The following is a 20,812-nucleotide window of genomic DNA, read 5'->3' as shown; positions in this document are numbered from 1 at the left end:
CTAAATATCACATTGTACCTCTGGTCCACAAATATTGTGTAAGTTTAAAAGATCTGAACATTAAAAATGTGACATATACAAATCTGGGCATCTGTGGCTTACATTTGTAATCCTAGTTATTTGGGAAGCTGAGAATGGGAGGATCACAGTTCCAAGCTATCCCAGGCAGAAAGTCTGCGACTTTTCCATAGTTGGGTGTCATAGCATGTACCTACCATCCTAAGCTAGGTGGGTAACCTGAGATGGGGATCACTGCAGTTCTAAGCAAGCCTAAGTAGAACAATCTGCAAGATTCTATCTGAATGGAAGAATCTGGGTTTAGTCATGTGCACCTGTCATCTCAGCTGGGCCAAGACCAAAGTAGGTGAATTGGAGTCAAGGCATGCAATTGGACAGAAATCGATAACCAATCTCAAAAATAACCAGGGAAAATGAAACGTTGGTGTTTCATTCCTGTAATCTTAGCAACTCAGGAGGATGAGATCCAAGGAGAGCCTTGTCAGAAAGATCCACCTAATTTCCAAATTAACTAGTAAAAAGCTGGGCTGAAGGCAATGCTCAAGTAGTAGAGCACCAGCAGAACAAATAATCCAGGCAAGTAAGAGGCTCTGAATTCAAATACTGATACCAGAAAATAACAAATAAATAATAAATAATGGTAAAAGGTTCTGGAGATGGACAGTGTCATAATTATACAACAGCGTGAGTGTATTTAATGAACTTTAATTGTACTGTTAAAATAGTTATAATGATAAATTTTATGTCATATATATTTTACCAGTGTCAAAAAGTGGGGTTGTGATTGTCATATGCATTACATATTTCTGTATTTTCTTTTTTTTAAAACAATGAAGAACTGTCCCATTTATAATCAGAAAAAAAATTAAAAGCCACTGACCTTGCAAAATGCAGTTCTAGAAAGGGTCAGTGTAGGATTTAAAACAAAATATTGGGCCAGGCACCTGTGGCTCACGCCTGTAATCCTAGCTACTCAGGAAGCTACTCAGGAGGCTGAGATCTGAGGATTGCGGTTCAAAGCCAGCTTGGGCAGGAAAGTCCGTGAGACTCTTATCTCCAATAAACCACTAGAAAACCAGAAGTGGTGCTGTGGCTCAAGTAGTAGAGTGCTCGCTTGAGCTGAAGAGTACAGGGACAGCTCCCAAGCCCAGAGTTCAAGCTCCATGACCCACCAACCCCTTCCCCAAAACAAAACAAAAAAAAAAAAACCCACACCAAATATTATCCTAAGAATTTCTATTTCTATTCCATGTCAGCTAACACACACAAATATTAAACATAGAAAGACAAGTGAAAAAAAGTTTTCTTAGAAACTGATTTGTAGCTTTTTGTAACACTGTCTGAATCATTTTCATGCACAAAGCATGTAAATAGCATATTTGGGAAGTTCCAACTATTTAAAAAACCTAAAGAAAGTGTATTGCAGCCGGGCGCTGGTGGCTCACGCCTGTAATCCTAGCTACTCAGGAGGCTGAGATCTGAGGATCGCGGTTCAAAGCCAGCCCGGGCAGGAGAGACCATGAGACTCCTATCTCCAATAAACCACCAGAAAACCGGAAGTGGAGCTGTGGCTCAAGTGGTAGAGTGCTCGCCTTGAGCTGAAGAGCTGAGGGACAGCTCCCAAGCCCAGAGTTCAAGCCCCACGACCGACAAAAAAAAAAAAAAAAAAAAAAAAAGAAAGTGTATTGCATTCTGAAATCCCAGAAGCACAGCACCAGGGATTTTAAATATGGACAACACTTATATTTGCATCTTTCTGACATACAGGGACCAATCTGGAATAGACAGTCTAAAACTCAAAAGACATAAGCAACCTCAATAGTCTAAAAGTCAAAAGACATAGCAGCCTCAGTCAGGCTTGGTCAGTTTACAGCTCCTCTAAACGAGTTAGTTCCCTCATCGTACATGAAGGCCGATGGTGAGAAGATCTAGCAGCACTTCCTGGGGCCTTGTGGTACTACCAAATAAGCAAAGCTAAACATAGCTGTATAAATATTAAACTTGCTTTGTACATTCTTAAGAGCTATTTGCTCTATTTCATATTAATAAATTAAACTTTTAAGTGACAATATTGTTTTGCAACTTGCTATAGTAATAGTGTTCTAAAATACAAAAAAACCCCAAATTCTAATGAAATTGTTCTGATAGTAAACAGTTCCATAGCAAAAGTCCATTAAGCATTAGAAATTGCATCTTGTTTGTGTACTGAACTATTCTGAGTTTGGATATCCTAAAGTACGTATAATTTTGTTTAAAAACTTTATTACTGATGGGCATTATGGTTGTCACTCTCATTTATGTGGAGAAGGCACTATCTTTGATGCCTCAATACTCCAATTCCAATCATGTCACCTAACTGTTCACACCGTGTTGATTCTTGAAAAAAATGCCACTTTACATATGCACTTAATGTCTTCATTAAACAAAGGTCAAGTTAAAGTCCACTTCCTTCATGATTCAATTTCTTTCTCTCCTGTTCCTTCTCACTTTCCTATGCCTCCCACTTCTCTGTTTCTTTGTCATCTTTATCCCCCTTCCTTCATCAAATGCAAACAGCAATAGCATTAATAGTAATAATTATTTATTATATTGACCTCTTACATTTTCATATTCCCAATTCTATAAAGCTATATCTTCATTTTATATATTTGCAGAATCTTTAACTTATTGAATACATACATGTTGTACTCATCACATCAATTTATTTAGTGACCTATGGAAAATAAACATGTGATTTGCATGGGACAAGTGTTCTTTATAAAACTCCTTTTTTTGTTTTAAACACTTCCTTTATTTGCTTTGTAAATGGAAGAGTGGTCATTAAGGAGGTAGCTTAATGCCAATGAGAGAAACAGAAAGTTCTCTGCCTAGGCAGCTGATGTCCAACACTGATAGTTTATTTACAAATCTTGTGTTGCCTACGGAGTCTAATTTGGAAAAAAATGACCCCCACAATGGCCATGTCAGGGTTAGCAAAAGGAGGCTAATGTGATGGCACAGCAGATGAAGATCGAGGGGTTGGGGAAAGGTGTGCTAGGTCAAATCAGTTTTGCTCTAGGCTGGTTCTGGCATGAAACCCACTGCTCTAACTTCAAGTTTCACGTAGTCAGGAATGTATCTGGACTTTTATCCTTGTTATCCTTTTATTCTTGGCCTGGCCCAATATATATAAAGTATTTGTCGAATAGATGAATAGCTGAAAAGAATGATTTAATTAAAGGAGAGTTCATATTTGTTTATTTTTTCTTTTCCTTTCTTTCTTTCTTTCTTTCTTTCTTTCTTTCTTTCTTTCTTTCTTTCTTTCTTTCTTTCTTCTTTCTTTCTTTCTTTCTTTCTTTCTTTCTTTCTTTCTTTCTTTCTTTCTTTCTTTCTTTCTTTCTTTCTTTCTTTCTTTCTTTCTTTCTTTCTTTCTTTTTTTTTGCGAGGGAGAGGTGAATGACAGTTCTGGGGCTTGAACTCAAGGCCCACATGCTGTTCCCGAGCTTTTTTTCCCCCTTAGAATTAGCATTTTACTACTTGAGCCACAGCTCAACTTCTGGCTTTGGCGGGGGATTGGGGGAAGGGGAGGGGGATGATTAATTGGAGATAAGAGTCTCACCGAGTTTTCTGCCCAGGCTGGCTTTGAACTGTGATGCTAAGATACCATCCTCCAAACTAGCTAGGATTATAGGCATGAGCCACTGGTGCCTGGCTTGTGTGTACATACTGACACCTGCCTTGCTATTCTATGGATTCTAATTAAAAACATTTAGATCTCTTATCTAATCTGACCTTCTCATGTGACAGATGACAAAACCAACATCTCGCTTCTGAAGGTCTTGCCAATGGTAAGAGAGTTAGAAAGTTCTTCACTAAAAGTTCAACGACTACCACCCTAAAGTTCTTTTCATTCTGTTATAACTTGGTATTAAAATTTTGTTTACTGTAAAGATACTGTACAGAGGGTTACAGTTACATGAGTAAGGTAATAAGTACCTTTCCTATAGAGCATTGTTACCCCTCCTTTGTTTTTCCCCTACCATTCCTTCCCTCCCTATCTCCAACTTGGTATTTTTTTGATATGAAAATAGGAAAATGAGACTTATTTACAATTTATAAGTTTCTGATATAATTTTTGTGTCTATTTTGACATTTTTTGTGTCTGTGACAGCAATTATTCCAACTGAACTTTAAAACATATGTCACATTATTCTTGCATATAAACATGATCAAAATGATTCTGGATTAAATATATAAGCAGAGGAAACTGTGACAAATGACCATTAGTTTAAGAAAAAATGAGGGCTAAGCATCTGTTGATAATGATTGTAAGTGGTTTCTTCTACTTTTGTAAGTAAAAGGAAATGACCCAAATCACAAATAATATCAAAATACAAGTATAGCTAAACAAAATAATGCTATATTTCAGAATATTATGTTCTTCAAACTATATTTTAAAAAATTTCTTATGAAGCACTTGGGTAAAGAGCTAGCAGTATTTCAACCTTGACCAATCAAACTACATTCAGTTATTTCATAATAATCTTTATCAGAACAGTGGAAATGGCTTTTAAAATTTACTGAGGTACACATGCTAATGTATATTTCATAAGATAAACTTTAGAGTATTTTAAAAGTGACTTTCTAAGAGTCTAAGAATAGGTATCTGAAAGGTATATATTCCTCAAAAAGTCATGGAATTTAATATTTTTACTTTTTCCACAATAACTTATTTAGCAGCAATGATTTTTATGAATTAACTAATACATTGAGATTACTTCTCATGCCAAATTTTGATGGGTTTATATCAAATTTATAAAAATGTAATGTTATATGAGATTATATAATGATATAACAAAATGTTATAAATACACATATGTTATAAATGATATACATTCATGTTTATATATTGTGTCAAATTGCTAAATATAGGCAAGGCAAAGCCCTAAGGTATAAAAGTGATAAAACAGGTAAACCCAAATAAGCCCTCTCAGCTTAGAATCTTTTCAAAATCTTAAAGATAATGATTTTGTATAATAATATGTAGTCATCCTTGTTTCTGGATTCAGTCTTTGCAAATCCTCTATTCACTAAAACTTATCTTTAAAATTGTCTGTAAATAGTTGAACAAAGAAGTTCCCCTTCAAGAGATCAGTTTATGAACATAACATATCCTGACTGGTGTCACGCCTTTCATCCTTCTATCCCATCCTTCCCAACCACACAATTCCTCTCAGTTTTCTTAATTTTGTGGGATATGTATTGAGTTTTTTGCATGCATTCTGCCCTCTTCCTCTCTTCATTCATGACCCCTCTCTTCTTGACTCCACACTCCACCTTTCAAGTACCAGTGTCTTAGAATCCAAGGATACTGTGAGTTTGTCTTTCTAAGAAATTAATATTGATGGCTATTAAAATAAATAATTTTATGGTGTCATTTCAAATCACCTTAATATTTAAACTTTCGTATCAGAAAAGTATATATTTCTTTTTAAAAATCAAGAATGCTAAGATTTAATAAATCAGGAAATAAAAATGTTTTGAGTGTATGACTTAATATCAATAAAGAATCTTATTACTATAAATAGTTTTCATTACTTACTTCCTTTGGTACAGATAGGAATGTTATATGATCCTTAAAAATAGAACATGTGAGAGGAAGTGAAATTTTCATTTAGGAGTCTGATCCAGATATAGAAAATATATACCTTCTCAATTAAATGTAGTTTAGATATATGAAAAAGAAGGCTGAATATGTGATGAATATATGTAATATATGATGAATAGGTAATTTCCCTATGTGGCTTATGGAAACACATTTCACTACTTTAAAAGCCCACTGTGTATTTCTGTTAATTTTTCAGATCTGAAAAGCATACGTGTAAGTGAATATAGTGCTAAGTTGAGAGTAGATTGGGGAGAGAAGGGAAGATTCCAACAGAACCAAGAGAAATCATGGCCAAGGAGGAGCAGGGAAGGCTGGTGTAAGAGAATCCAGAAAGGCTTTCCAGCAGAAGTTCGAGGTCAGAGCAAGATTTCTATAGTTGAGCATAAGGAAATCTGCTTCTCCATTTTGCTTTAAAATGGTCTCCTTCTCCTTCTTGAAACTCTATTTCCTGCATCCTGTCTTATTTCTTTGATCATCTTTGTGGTTTCTATAGTTTCAGCTGTTATACAAAGTGATTCTGTCCAAAAGATGTGAGAGTAGTAAGTGTGGTATCAAGTGTTAAGAAAAAGGTAGATCGGTGGTGGCAAGAGGGAAGATAGATGGAGACAGACATTGCTAAGTAGTATTAGATGCATAAGATGATAAGTGAGGGGAAACTGTCAGAGAAGGAGAGTTAAGGAAGAACTCTGAAAAATAGGACTCTGATTGTACCTAAGTCATATCATGGTAGTGACAGCAGAGAGGGAGATGGTAGTTGACTGGAGATAGTAATGATCATTGTATTCCTGTTTCAGTACATTAAATTTTAAGTATTGGCAATCTACCAAGTAGAAATATCTTGCAAGTAGCTGAACTTCAAGGTATGAAAATCCATTGGTTTCTAGCAGAAGAGTCATTACTAAAATGACCCTGATGGGAAAATAGATTTCTACTTCTTTGCTTTAAGACTGTCTGGGTTCCCAACTTATCTAGAAATTGATTTGAACACCATACTCTCTACATCATTGTTTCAATATGTCTTCCAATATTATTATTCTACTTGGCAGTATGACTTAGGAGAAAAGACAGCTTTGGAGTCAGACCCTGGTTCAAATCCCAGACCTTTCTTTTACATACTGTAGCTATAGCTAAGTCATTTATTGTGTTGAACTTTTTATTTCCCTCGACTGCAAGTGCAGATAGTAATTGTAGAGAGGGGAGTATCAACTCACTTGGTGGGTATTAGTATCACTGAAACTGATTAATGACATAGTTTATCCTTTCATTGGGGCAATTTCCAGTGGCTCCTAACAGACAAGAGCCAGTTCCCAAAGTTCTTCCAAGTGTTTTGAGGTGGAACTATGCCATTAGCCTGCAGCTAAGTTAAGTGGGGGTGTGCGGGCCCAAGCATTACCAGCAGAGTTTGGAAAACAAATCCCTGATTCAAGCAGATGAACCCATTTTAAGAGCCAGAATACTGCACTTTTGTTAGATTTAGAAACTTTAAAAAAGTACTAAGGGTTTTGTTTGGAAGTCCAACCAGAATAAAACAAGAGGTCCTTGGTTATCTGGTTTGCTTGTTATTGTAAGCCAAATGTCCACGGTAGTGCATTGCATGTAAAAGGTGAATAATAAAATAATGAATAAATAAATGAGATAGTGATGTGCATCTTATATATGTTTAACATGGTGCTGAGTAAACAGGAGACCCTTAATGAATACTTGACTGGTGAATATGTAGGTTTATACCCCAGTTTGTCAGAGGTTTTTCATGAGGTACCAGAATTGAAACCATCATCCCATACATGAGTTTGATATACTATCATTGTTCTCTCTTTTCAAACTTATCTAGTCATTTATTTCTCTCCTCAAAACAGGTAGGTATTGTCTTGGAAGCGAGTCAGGAAAGTAAAATGAAAGGAGATTTGTTTTTAAGTTGGAGTTAAAAATTGTGTGTAACATTGATTTGAATACATTGGATAGAATAAAGAGAAAAACATTATTTTTAGAAGATGGAGACTAACAAGGCACAGATATGTAGAGTGTGTTCAACAAATTTGTTTATACACTGAATCTTTCCCTTCAGCATTCCAAGTTTGTGTAACTCTGGTTCTGAGAGAACAGCAAAATTCCTCCCCTATCAGCAGACATGAAGGCTCAGTAATGTTATAATGCTCTTTTTATCCAGTTGGAGGGTGAATCTGGGTTGAAACCTCAGTTTTAGCAGTAAGAACAATCCCAGAAGTGGAAGTAAGGCAGCATATTGGAAGAATGTGAAGAGGGTAGTGTGGTTAAAATGAAGGGTATATGGGGGAAAAATCATTGGAAATCAGACTAAATAAGTATGAGAGATTACAGAGTGCTTTAAAGAATTTAGATTGTGATCTATAGTAATCATATTGAAATCATGTTTAAAGCAATAATAAACTTTAATAAGCTATCTGACAAAAGCTAGTGTGCAAAACAAATTTTAAAAAAGGAGGTTTCTCTAATTGAAGTTGAACTCTTGCCCTTGGCCTGTGGACAGAAACGTCAGAAACTGCCAGGGCTGAGTGCTGACGTGCTTTGGACAGGTGACCTCTATGCCAAGTGGCTCACAGACAGCCAGAGTAGAACCACCTCTCCTGCAGGCAGAAAGCAGAGGGGGGGCTGCCAGGCCTGGGGTTCTAAAGGAGTCAGGAAACATCAGAAGGATAGGCGCAGAAAAGTCATAAAGGAGCCACTGTGGAAGATGACAGGACAATAACCAAAAATGGCAGAGGGTAAAGAAGGCAGCTACTGAATCTTAGGAAAGACAGTGGTGTGTTTTCTAAGTGTTTTTAGGCATCTAGACAATTATATCCACCTAAATGTCCTCTACCAGTTTTCTTCCCCTTTTCAAACAGAGGAAACAAAAGCCCATTGCCTGAGCCCGAAAGCTACATGTTGTTATTTTTAGAAACTTAAAATGCTTACGCTTTCATCAGAAATACATTTCCTCCATGCCCCCATGCTAGTAACATCTTAGTAACATTTCGATTTTGGTAACATTTCTGTAGTTTGACAGCTGGTCTGTAAATACTGATCTTTGAAAACTAATTGTTTCCAAAGGAGTTAGGTTGTAATTAACTTTGAGTGACTTCAAACAGAAGTACAGCAAAATTATTTCTCCAAGGTTTTGCCTGTGCTTTCCAAAATCCTCAAGCACACAAATAAATCACAAATGAGGGATGGCCGGTGAGTCCTGGCGAACGCGCGCGTCCCCCCGCGCGGCAAGCCATCCGGGCGCAGAGAACGTTGGACAGAGAATGAATGACAGCCTCGGCTCAGCGCATCTGCTGGGGACCAGCTCCGCTTCCTGTGCGATTCTGAAACGTGTGATGCAAAGGCTCCCGCCCTTTTCTGGGAACACAGCCTGACCCAGCAGCCTGGCTATTAAAGCTCTCCGCCTGCTGCCGGCAGGCGCCCCACTGCTCCCCACCGTTCCCCACTGCCGAGATGAAGCTTCCTGACTGGTGCTGGCTGAGCTCAGCTGTCCTGGCTGCTTGCGGCTTGGTGGTGGTGGCAAACAACGAAACCGAGGAAATTAGGGATGGGAGGGCAAAGGACGCCTGCCCGGCGATGCTGGAGAGCAGAGGGAAATGCTCATCGGCCGGCCAGTGTCCCTTCCAGGTGACCCTGCCCCCGCTGGCCATTCAGCTACCCCAGGAATTCGGCAGAATAGAGGAGGTGTTCAAAGAAGTCCAGACTCTCAAGGAAATCGTCGACAGCCTCAAGAAATCTTGCCAAGACTGTAAGTTGCAAGCTGATGATCACCGAGATCCAGAACATGGACTGGGGTCCCCTGGCACGGGAGCTCCGGGAGAGGCTGGGGACAATAGAGTTGAAGAATTGGAGAACGAGGTGAGCAAGCTGTCCTCCGAGCTGAAGACTGCAAAGGAGGAGCTCGACATGCTGCAAGGTCGCCTGGAGAAACTGAATCTTGTAAATATGAACAACATAGAAACTTACGTCGACAGCAAAGTGGCCAATCTCACGTCTGTGGTCAATAGCTTGGACGGCAAATGTTCATCCAAGTGTCCCAGTCAAGAGCTAATCCAGTCACAGCCAGGTATGTGTATTTGTAATCATGTTTTCTTATCATGTGTTCAGGGAGGTTATATAGCTAGGGAGTGTCTATAGCGTTGCAGCCCGAGGGAATAAGTTAAATAAGTGAAGGATTAAATGCCTAAGTCTTTTGTTTCATTAAGGTAGTCCAGGAAAAACAAATATCTTCTGGAATGGGACTACAGAAATGATACTTGACCTCTTTCCAAATCTCATCACTGGCTCTGTCACCACCAGAAAGCACTTTCAGTTTCAACATCTTATTTGCTTCAATGCCAGACTTTCTTCACACAAGCACCAGCAGCAAGGGAGAATTTCTTAATGGCTTTGTGCCTTTAGTCTATCATTTCCCTGATGTGTTTGAACACCTGAGAGAGAAGGCAAGGTTGGCAGCTGTGCTTTGTTCATTGGACATTAGTTTTTCTTGGGGTTGGCTGGCTGCCAGGTCTCATGTAGCAACAAGTGGTCTTTGAAAGATTTTTAGCAAGCAATCTGCAGTTCATAATTGAAAATATCTACTGAAAATGGGAAGTTGTATAGATGAAATAAAAGCCACTTCCTGTGTGTATGTGCAAAACTTTTTGCTTTGAGACTTAGTGGCACAAAAAGGCTTTGAGGGAAGAATTTTTGGCATGTCACTAAGGGAAGGAATAAAACCTTTTTTTTTTCTTTGACTTTAAGCTAGTTTTCAAACATAAAGAAACAGAATCCAATCTCACTATCCGAATGAATTAACTTTAACACATACGAGAAAACACAGATCTAACTGCCTACTTTGCCCTTGAACCAATGGCTCCCCAATTCCTAAGTTCCTGGGACCACTACTCCTTGGTCAGCTTACTTTGGAGAGCCACCTCTGCCTATCCATTTAAAGGGACAGAGCAGAGACTCCTTTTTATCCTGAAATACTCTGGGCATGCTCCATCCCCAGAGGATTTGCCAGAGCAAGGACCACAGCTGCTAATACTCTTGGCAGCCTAGACGTGAATTTCACAGATTGCAAAGCAGATGTTCACGACTTCAGTGAAATCACTGAGTACACAGCTAGATATGACACTGCCTGGCAACAATTAATTTTCCTCCTAAGAGGTTTAAGGAAATATCTGAATATTTTGAGTTCTAAATATATAGGAGTATAGAGGGCATGTTGGTATACCTGTCTATAAAACCCAGTTACTTGAAAGGCAGAGGTAGGAAGATTATGAGGCCAGCTCCAGGCAAAAGATAATAAATATAAAAATAAATAAATAAAATAAATAAATAATAAAAGAAAAAGAAAAGCAACAGGAGTAGTTGTGTAGCTGAAGTGATCAAGTGTTACTTACTACATGCATAAGACTCTGGCTTCAATTCCCCGAGCCACAAAACAGCAGTAGAAGCATCCATATGAATATATTTTTGTACCTTAAAGTGCTGTATACTAAACTCACCACATCTGCCATACAGTTTATAAAAATTATTTGGGAATAAATAGCTGCTAAACCCTGTTAATGAATGGCATCTATCTTGAACATAACCACCTGTTGTTTCTTTGTAGAAACTGAATATGTGCAATACTAAATTCAGAATCATTATTTTTTAAAAAGGGCATTATTTTTAAAAGACTGAAAAAATGAGCTTCCTTTGTATAGTTGTCAAGGAAATTAAATGTGAATTTACAATCAATGTCTACTCCAGCTTTCATGTATCCTTTGGAACATATGCTATAAAACTTCCTTCTCGTGCCTAGACTGCAGTTCTAGGAGAGTTGGGGTCATCTGAGCTTTAGGACAGAAAAGCAATGGCCATGAGAGTAAATTTTGCTTCTAGGCAGATATGAGTTTGTGCCCCACCTCTGCCATTTAATGCTGGTGTGAACTTCCGATAGCCACTGGGCCTCTTTGTGCCTAAATATCCCCACCAGCAAGCTGGCGATACTACTTGTATGAAAAGGTTGATGTGCAGATTAAATGTGACACTTTTATCCAGTGTTTAGCAGAATGTCTAGAATGTAGCAGTACTCATTACATGTTACTTTTACATATTTGTTTTTAGAGTTAGTTGCTCATTATTCATGTTATCATGCTTATTGCCAAGCAAAGGTATGTTAGTCTTGTCTGTCACACCAAGTTCTTGTTCTGTGTCCTTAAAAATCACTTGCTGCCTAGATTCAGGTGAGTTTAGCAGAGGAAGGTTATTGTCATTAATGATCAGACTGCATTTGTGTAAAGAGTTTTCCAGATGCATACTTTCATTAACAAAATCCCATGGCTTTCTTTTCTTCCTCCTTCAGTTCAACATCTAATATATAAAGATTGCTCTGACTACTACGTAATAGGCAAAAGAAGCAGTGAGACCTACAGAGTTACCCCAGATCCCAAAAACCGCAGCTTTGAGGTGTACTGTGACATGGAGACTATGGGGGGAGGCTGGACCGTGCTGCAGGCCCGACTTGACGGGAGCACCAATTTCACCAGAACATGGGAAGACTACAAAGCAGGCTTTGGAAACCTCCGGCGAGAGTTTTGGCTGGGAAATGATAAAATTCATCTTCTGACCAAAAGCAAGGAAATGATCTTGAGAATCGATCTTGAAGACTTTAATGGTGTCAAACTGTATGCCCTCTATGATCAGTTTTACGTGGCTAATGAGTTTCTCAAATACCGTTTACACATTGGCAACTACAATGGCACGGCTGGGGATGCTTTACGTTTCAATAAGCATTACAACCATGATCTGAAGTTTTTCACCACCCCAGATAGAGACAATGATCGCTACCCCTCTGGCAACTGTGGGCACTACTACAGTTCAGGGTGGTGGTTTGATGCATGCCTTTCTGCAAACTTAAATGGCAAGTATTACCACCAAAAGTACAAAGGTGTCCGTAATGGGATTTTCTGGGGCACTTGGCCTGGTATGAATGAGGCACAGCCTACTGGCTACAAGTCCTCTTTCAAAGAGGCCAAAATGATGATCAGACCCAAGCACTTTAAGCCATAAATCACAAGTTCTCATCTCTCCAGGCATTTATTATCAATAGGGCAATAGATTCCTCATCACTTTGGAATATGCTTTATTTCCTATTTCCTTTCTATGACTAAAAATTGTCTCGGAGTAGCAGACTCTTATGCTACACAGCTTTTGAAAAATGTGCATTTAAAAAGACTCCTTGGAAGCTATTATCCAATGCATGCATGAAAGCATTGAGAATTATTCATTTTATTTGTAAATCCTTTTAATTTCTATTAATTGAGTTCATTAGTACATGTACTACTTTCTAAAATTAAAAAAATGTTTATTCAGTAAGATAGATTCTCAGAAGCAACCGCTACTATGATGTGTCTAGACAAGCACATTTGAAAAGATACTTTTATTCTATAAATTATTTACATATCTATCTCTAAATAATCTTCATTCTGAGATAAACTTACTCAAATTTACATTTGCATTTACTTTGTATCAAGAAAATATTACAGCATTTTAGTTCCCAAACAATGGAAAATATGCATGATTAACCTATTTGTAGAATATTCATTGAATGTAGAATTTATCATTAAACTTGGGCATGGTGGTACATGCCTAAAATTCAGCAATAGGGAGGCTGAGGCAAGAGGATTGTGAGTTTGAGGTCAGCCTGAGCTACACAGTGAGATCTTCTCTCAAAAAACAAAAAACAAAAAACAAAACAAAACAAAAAAAACAAGATATAACATACCTCAAAATGTGATAGCCTAATGTCACCCTCCAAACACTTAGAAAACAATGGAATTCACTTGCAGTGTGTAACTTGTTAAATGCCGGATAGCAAAAGTATAAAGGTTGCTCAGTATTGTGCTAGACTACTGATAGACTTTCTTTTAGGGGGCATAGGAATGTGAAAGAGGACCATTTATGTATACTTTGAAAGCCATTTTTTAAAATCTAAAGCAATGATATTGTTGAGTAATACAGTCAACAACTTAGCTTCATATAAGCACTTATGTTTTCTAGAATGAATAAATTTATTTATTAAAAACATGAATTTTGAAATATATTAAACATTTAACCCTAACTAGTGGATCGCTTATCTTACTATCATAAATTCAAAAGTGTGTGTTTATTTTTTAAGAGAGTGCCCATTGATTTTAATTTGTGGGGAATAATTTGTATAATTTGTGAGGAAGTTAACAAATAAACATCTATGAAAATACTCTGCATGTTATTTTAAAGGATCACAATTTTTATACTTTTATGACATTTTTCTACTAAATTCTTTAACACACAAATTTCTTTTTGGAATAATTTCATGTCATTCACTATAAAATATATTGTAAGTTGATCACCTTTAACATGTTGATGGAAAATGATTATAACTGATACTCCTTTACCTTAACATGATGATCCAGTAATATATGCTACTGTTAATAAATGTAGACTATTTACAAATGTATTTTTAAAGTATTGTGTTGGTTCCATTTTGATAGTTAATATTTATCATAATATTTAGTTTCTGAACATTATCATTCTTGTAAAATGATGACTGAAATTAGTCTCTAGAAATTCGGAGTTGGGTTGATTACTCAGTGTGAGGAAATCAAATTTCACTGACAAACAGTAAAGCTAAATAAATGTCACATCCATTCAATAAGTAGTTTAAATATACAAGAATTATCTGAGCAACAAAATTTGCTGGTCCTTATTTCTGAATAGCTATCCAAGGAAAGATTTTAAAGGTAAAAGAGATGACTGATTATAATTAGCTCTTATTTGAAATCTTTTATGTGTAATTAGGATTATGCCTTGTTCCTTTTAAAAGCTATAAAAGATTTACTTCTCATATCCATTTATTCTTCAAGGTGGAAAGCATCAGTTATTATTTGTAGAATAGTATTTATGTGCTCTGTGTGACGTTAGGAGTATTGTTTTCTTAATAGGAAGATAGAAGCAAATAGAAAGATACCATTATCCTATTTCCTTCTGGAAATACTGTTGACACATTTGCAATATAAAATTTTCCATTTCCTTCTGCAACATTCAACTCCACCTCCTCTTGCTCTATTGTTAATGCTGCTGATCAAGTCAACCCCCTTAGCATAACAAAATGCTTCCTAATATTAGCCAGTAACTCTACTTTCAGCCTCTCCCAGTTCAACTTCCACATCACTGCTAGAGGGATTATTTAGAAACACAACTCTGATCTTGTACTGTACTGTTTCAAACTTTCAACCTTCTCCACTTCCTATAAGATAAACTCCAGAAAATAAGCCTCTTCCTGAACCTGATTTCTGTCCACACTTTCAGTGTCATTTTCTGCCATTACTCACTTGTGTCATACTGTGCTCAAACAAACCGTGTTCTCTCATTTCTTGATTTTGCACAGATTATTGCCTTGATCTAGATAGGATATATTCCTTTACCTCTGTTGGGAGTTGGCCAAGGACAGGGACTCAGGAGTCAGAGTTCCCAGGTTTGAATTGCAGCTACGTCATTGGCAAACCATGTGATCATGGTCAATTTAATGTTTCCTTCCACTATGAATGGGGATAGTCTACTAGTCTGTCTGATAAACTCTTATTGGGATGATCAAATGAAGTAATATATGTAGAGCCCTTACATAATGTTTTAATTAATTATCATCATCAAACTGAATAGTTCTCTCTTCTGGGCGTCTGTGCCTTTCCTCTTTGATATCATAACATCCTATATATTTCAATAATTTATATTTTTTACTAATTATATATTCAATAATTTTCTGGATTCTACCCTGAAATCAGTGTTTAAATAGGAGAAAAGAAATGTTGAGGCAGCAGTGGTAAACAATATGTTAGCATTGAGGAAAAGCTATAGTTTAAAGAAGCTGGGATTGTAATTGAGAGAATGGGTGATGTCAAATCTGAGATTTGAGAGACTGATTACAGGTGAGATGTTATTGAAAGCCAGGGGAAAATACATCCAGGGTAATTATACACACTACAGGAGTAGGACATAGTCATGGTGAGCTTTTAGAAGGGGTCCTAGGAAACTGGGTACTGGTGGCTCAAGCTTGTAATCCTAGCTACTCAGGAGGCTGAGATCTGAGGATCGCAGTTCAAAGCCAAACCAGGTAGGAAAAGCCGTGAAACTTTTATCTCCAATAAACCACCAGAAAACAGGAAGTGGCGCTGTGGCTCAAGTGGTAGAGCACTAGCCTTGAGCTGAAGAGCTCGGGAACAATGCTCAGGCCCACAGTTCAAGCCCCATGGCTGACGAAAAAAAGATGGGGTCCTAGGAATGGGCCTCTGGATCCACAGCTACAGGAGAAGCTTGGCTATTATGTCCTAGGCTGAATGGTGAACGTTTACTAGACTGAATTCCTAAGGAGAAACCTTCAGTGTTGCTCATACTACCCAGAGTTTAGTATAATTCTGAAGTGAATTTTAGTCATATAAAATTCATGGATCTTTCTTAAAATTACCACTTAGAGTAACAACTCCATCTGTGCATGCCAATCTCCTCCCTTTCCCAAGAGGTAACAAGCAGAGATAGATGAGTCCAAACCACAGTTTCGTTCTGCACATTGCCAAGTTGCGACATCTCCTCAGTCACAGCCTTGTCAGCTCTCTTTTGTTTACTGACTAGAAAGAGCTAGAAATAAGGGGAGAGGGTGCATTGTTGAAGACTCAGAATACCCAGACTCCCCATCATGAATGTACCTCACTATGTTTGCTGAGGCTCTCTGATTGCTGGAAGACAATGTTGCTTTCTTTCCAAAGGGAATGGACTTAATTCTCCTTTAGGCTTCTTCATCCCGCTTGATGCTCTCTCTAGATTGATAACAGGTCATGTCCTCATATCAAGTATAAACTCAAATAAGAGAGGAAGACTGCACAAATTTGCTTGTTTTTACCAAGAAAGACAGGTGTAGAGATTTTGAGATTACTTAATTCAGTGATATAGGTATGCTGATCAGAAATTACAGATTCAACTGTGTAGCTTAAGGAGATGTGTGTGTGGTTCAAATGTTTATCTTAGTTGACACAAACCCCAATTCAACAACAGCTCAGGCTAACTCAACTTGAGAAGCCATAAATGTCTTAAAACTCAGAGACTGACATGCATGGTGGGACATGCATGCATTACTAGCTACCTGGGTGCAAAGAAGGGAGCACAGCAAGGTATAGGCTGGCTCTGGGGCTCGTAGGAGAGACCCCGTCTCCAGAACAAAATGAAACAAAAGGAATGGGAACATAGCTCAAGTGGTACAGCCCTTCTCTACCATTCATGCATGAGATCCTGAGTTCAATACACATCACTGGAAAAAATCCAATGACAATAACAATGACAAGACCCCCAAACCTCAAATACCTATGGAGATAGGAAGTTTGGGGGAAGAGTTAGCCTTAATTAAACAAATATTTGCTGAATGCAGGCCATGTTCCAGGAAGCCTTCTCGGAGTTAGTGACCAACACAGAAAAAAAATACAACACTCACAGTGTTTACATATTATCAGATGTGACAAATACATGATGGGAAAATAAATACATATAGGAGTGTTCGAGAAGGGGGATCTAGCTATATACAGTAGGCAGGGGAGACCTCTCTGCACAGGTGAAATCTGACCTATAGAAAGGGGTGAAGACATCTGGAGAGTAGGTGGCATGTTGATGGGAGAAGAGGAGAGATCAGAGGGCATGGAGGCTAGGGATGAATAAGACCAGGGTGGCAGATCATCTAGCTTTATAAGCCAGGAAAAGAATTTGCCTTTTACTCTGAATAGATAAGAGCCTTGAGAGTTTGAGCGAAGGAAGCACATGATTTCATCCACTTTAAGAGGATTGTTCTTGCTGCAAATAGAGGTAAGGACTGGCACATGAATCCTAGTTTGACAGTGTTTCCAGTAACCCAGAGAAAGATGATGACAGTGTTACCAGTGACACATGTCTATTAAAGTGGAGCTGACAACACGTACTGATCAAGTCAGCTTTGGATAGTTTTAAAGAAATAGAGGTGTCTCAGAAAACGACAAGATTTTAGCTTGAGCTACTTTCTAAGTTGGACCAGCCATTAACTGAAAGGAGGAAATGAGCAGGGAAACTCTAGTAAGTATATAGGTATAGGGTGGGGGTAGGGTTAAAACTAGAATCAGAAGATTTTAACATGCTATAAATTCAAATAAAGTGGATATGGGCATTGGGATATCAACCTGAAATTCAGAGAGGACCTATGGAGTTGGAAATACATTTGAAAGTTGCAAGAGTTTGTATGGTAATGAACCCATAGAGCTGGGGGAAATAACCTAGTACATAGGTATAAACAGAGCAAGGACTTCTTTAGAAAGAGCCTAGAGACTAGCTGACCTTGCAGAGGTTGGGAATGAGGAAGACCCAGTATCCCATCCACTCTGTAACCCTATCAGTTGAGAGATCTCAGAGACTCTCTTGTGTGGATAGGGCAGACATTTATTCTCACTGGAGCTCTCTCTCTCTCTCTCTCTCTCTCTCTCTCTCTCTCTCTTATTTTGAGATTCCCTACACACATATGCACACACACATATATTCTAGAATATTCTAATCTGAGATTCCCTTTTTCCTGGCTTCTGCAAGGAAATAGATGCCTTAGATACATTGGCAGCATTTTTCTTTTCTCTTTTTTTGTGTGGTACTAGGGATTGAACCAGTATCTCACACTTGCAAGGCAGGTGCTCTACTACTTGAGCCGTGACTCTAACTCAGATTTACTTGGGTTATTTTTGAGGTAAGATCTTGCTTTATCCTGAGGTGGCCTGGGTTGTGATTCTCACACTTCCCTACATTCTGGAGATGGCATGTACTTGTACCCAATCACTGAGTGAAATGGAATACTGAAAACTTTTATGCCTGAGCTGGCCTTGAATTGTGATTGATCTCCCAATCTATGCCTCCCAAGTATCTAGGATTACAGGCTTGAGCTACCACATCCAGATGGCAACATTCTTTTGTTGAGTTACTGGATGTCTTTTTAAAAAATTGTGATATTTCACACTAGTGCAGAATATTAATTTTGAGTTAGGAATTCATATGACAATAAAAGAGGAGATGATGACCATGAAGACTCAACTATTAACTCTTTTGGAGATGCTACCTTGTCAGGTTGAGGTATTATCATGCATCAGAGAGAAAGAAGGGAGCAGGGAAGAGAGATTGTATGCATACATATATGTGCATATAGGAAAAGAAATATGAACCAACCCACAGAGCAAAACGTAGCCTCAATTTTTAAGAGCATACTGTCAATTTAAAGAAGTGCTTGTAGTCATCAAAGTGATTGTCTAAAATCATCAAAGTGATTGTCTGCTAGGATTGCAAATATTTAGTTAAGCAGAGATTGGTGTCATTCTCTCTTTTACCAGTGATGAACAGAAATTTTTAATAGGTTTAAGGAGGTATCATTTATAATTTCTTCTCATATCCTAAATTTTTAGGAATAAAGAGCAAGAAGCTAGAGAGAAAGTCTATGCCATTTTAGTGAGTCAGAAAAGCTACCTATTAGTCAGGTGCAGATGCTCATGCCTGTAATCCTAACTCTCAGGAAGCTGAGATCTGAGGATCAGGAGCCAAAGCCAGCCCAGGCAGAAAAGTCCATGAGACACTTAACTTCCAATTAATGACCAAAAAATAAAGTTGGAAGTAGAGCTTTGGCTCACGTGCTGAGCTCAGGGACAGTGCCCAGGGTCTGAGTTCAAGTCCTAGGACCAGCACAAAAAAAAAAGAAAGAAAAAAGAAAAGAAAAGGGTTAAGAAAAACAAAAGAAAAATAAAGTCTACTCATTTGTCTACATTATGAGAGGAAACAAATACACGTATTTGAAGAAAGTAATTAAAATATGAGCTTTAATAAGAGTAGCCTTGAAAGACATTCAAAATATGGCTGGGGACATAGCTCAGTGCTTGAAAGTTTGGCTAGCATATTAAAGACCTTGAGTACAGTTAAAGAAAAATCTTCTCACAAGTTTAATATAATAGAAATACAATGTTTTAAAGAATACATGGAAAACACAGATGAGATTTGATTCTATATTCTGTGAAATTAATTTTTATCAGTTTGCTTTTTTTGTTTTTATAGCCATAAGATGCATATTTCATACTTGCCAAATTCTTAAGATTTTTCTTCCCATAATTTTGTTAGTGTCAATTGGTTGTATAACAGGGTTGCATTTTGACACATCTATCTATTCATAACATCATACCTTGATTAGACCCACAGTCTCTCTCAAACCCCCTCCTCCCTCTTCACACTCAACAAGCTCTGCTGTTCCATTTTCTTACTGTACATATTTTGAACATATTCACTCTTTCATGATCTCCACTTTCTTCCCCTTTCTCATTTATATCCCAACCCCAAACAGGACTGGCTTTACCTTTGTTTTTTATTGTTAGAAAACATTAGTGATCTTCAATTTCGTTTCTTTAATGAATATTTTCTCCAAGTCATCCAAGGTAGAGGTAGCCTAATCTTACATTTCAAATCACTTCAGATTGTTCACTTCAGAATGGCCACTCATGCATGTGACTGGCACTTTTCAGAGCTCTGGGAGCATTTCCAGTGTTCTCTGTTTGCTGTTGTTTAATGCTGTCGTATGGAGGATATGCTGTAAAGCATTCCTGGGGGAAAAACCCTTTTGTATCTACAAACTATTCACTTGTACACCACTATCCATTTTTCATCTTTCCTGACATTCTGGGTGTATTTCTCATGAAATGAGCTAATTTTCCATGGATGAAACAAACAGCATAAACCTTGGTATCTATCAGTCCTCTGCTGAATTTGTGGTAAATCTAGAAAGTGGAAAATAACCCCAATGATCTCAGTTTAAGAAGAAACATTCTCTTTATATCTTATCAAAACAATTATATATATTTTTGACACGAGACATTTTACAAATTAATAATTTCCAGGGAGTTAATGTCCCTATTGGTTAAAAATTTCTTCCTGCAGCTAAGTCAAATTTTATCTCTGACAGAAGAGGCAAACAAGTTTTTCTGCTGTCCAAACACTGTTTTACTCCATGGTTACATGGCAGGATTCACCGAGGAACACAGCCTGCTCTAGTACAAAGCACTTTGGAAGTTCTTTGGAAGGTAAAAGCCCTCTTATATAAGTAAGTAC

General features: G+C 37.7%; 2 protein-coding genes across 4 annotated transcripts in view; one reads left to right on the top strand and one right to left on the bottom strand.

The window, feature by feature from the left end:
• Ccdc146 (coiled-coil domain containing 146) overlaps positions 1–20,812 on the bottom strand; it is a 111,566-nt gene that overhangs the window by 65,429 nt on the left and 25,325 nt on the right. The gene's annotated exons all lie outside the window — the stretch shown is intronic.
• Fgl2 (fibrinogen like 2) lies at positions 8,973–14,138 on the top strand. Its single transcript, XM_069996322.1, has 2 exons — positions 8,973–9,734; positions 12,003–14,138. The coding sequence occupies exons 1-2, from the start codon at positions 9,122–9,124 to the stop codon at positions 12,707–12,709; spliced, it is 1,320 nt and encodes a 439-aa protein (XP_069852423.1). The 5' UTR covers positions 8,973–9,121; the 3' UTR covers positions 12,710–14,138.

The sequence above is a fragment of the Dipodomys merriami genome, unplaced genomic scaffold, assembly GCF_024711535.1.
Source record: "Dipodomys merriami isolate MVZ:Mamm:240054 unplaced genomic scaffold, mDipMer1.0.p SCAF_5, whole genome shotgun sequence".
NCBI classification, from domain to species: domain Eukaryota; kingdom Metazoa; phylum Chordata; class Mammalia; order Rodentia; family Heteromyidae; genus Dipodomys; species Dipodomys merriami.
The sequence above is the reverse complement of the archived record's forward strand: the minus strand, read 5'-3'. Positions and strand labels throughout refer to the sequence as shown.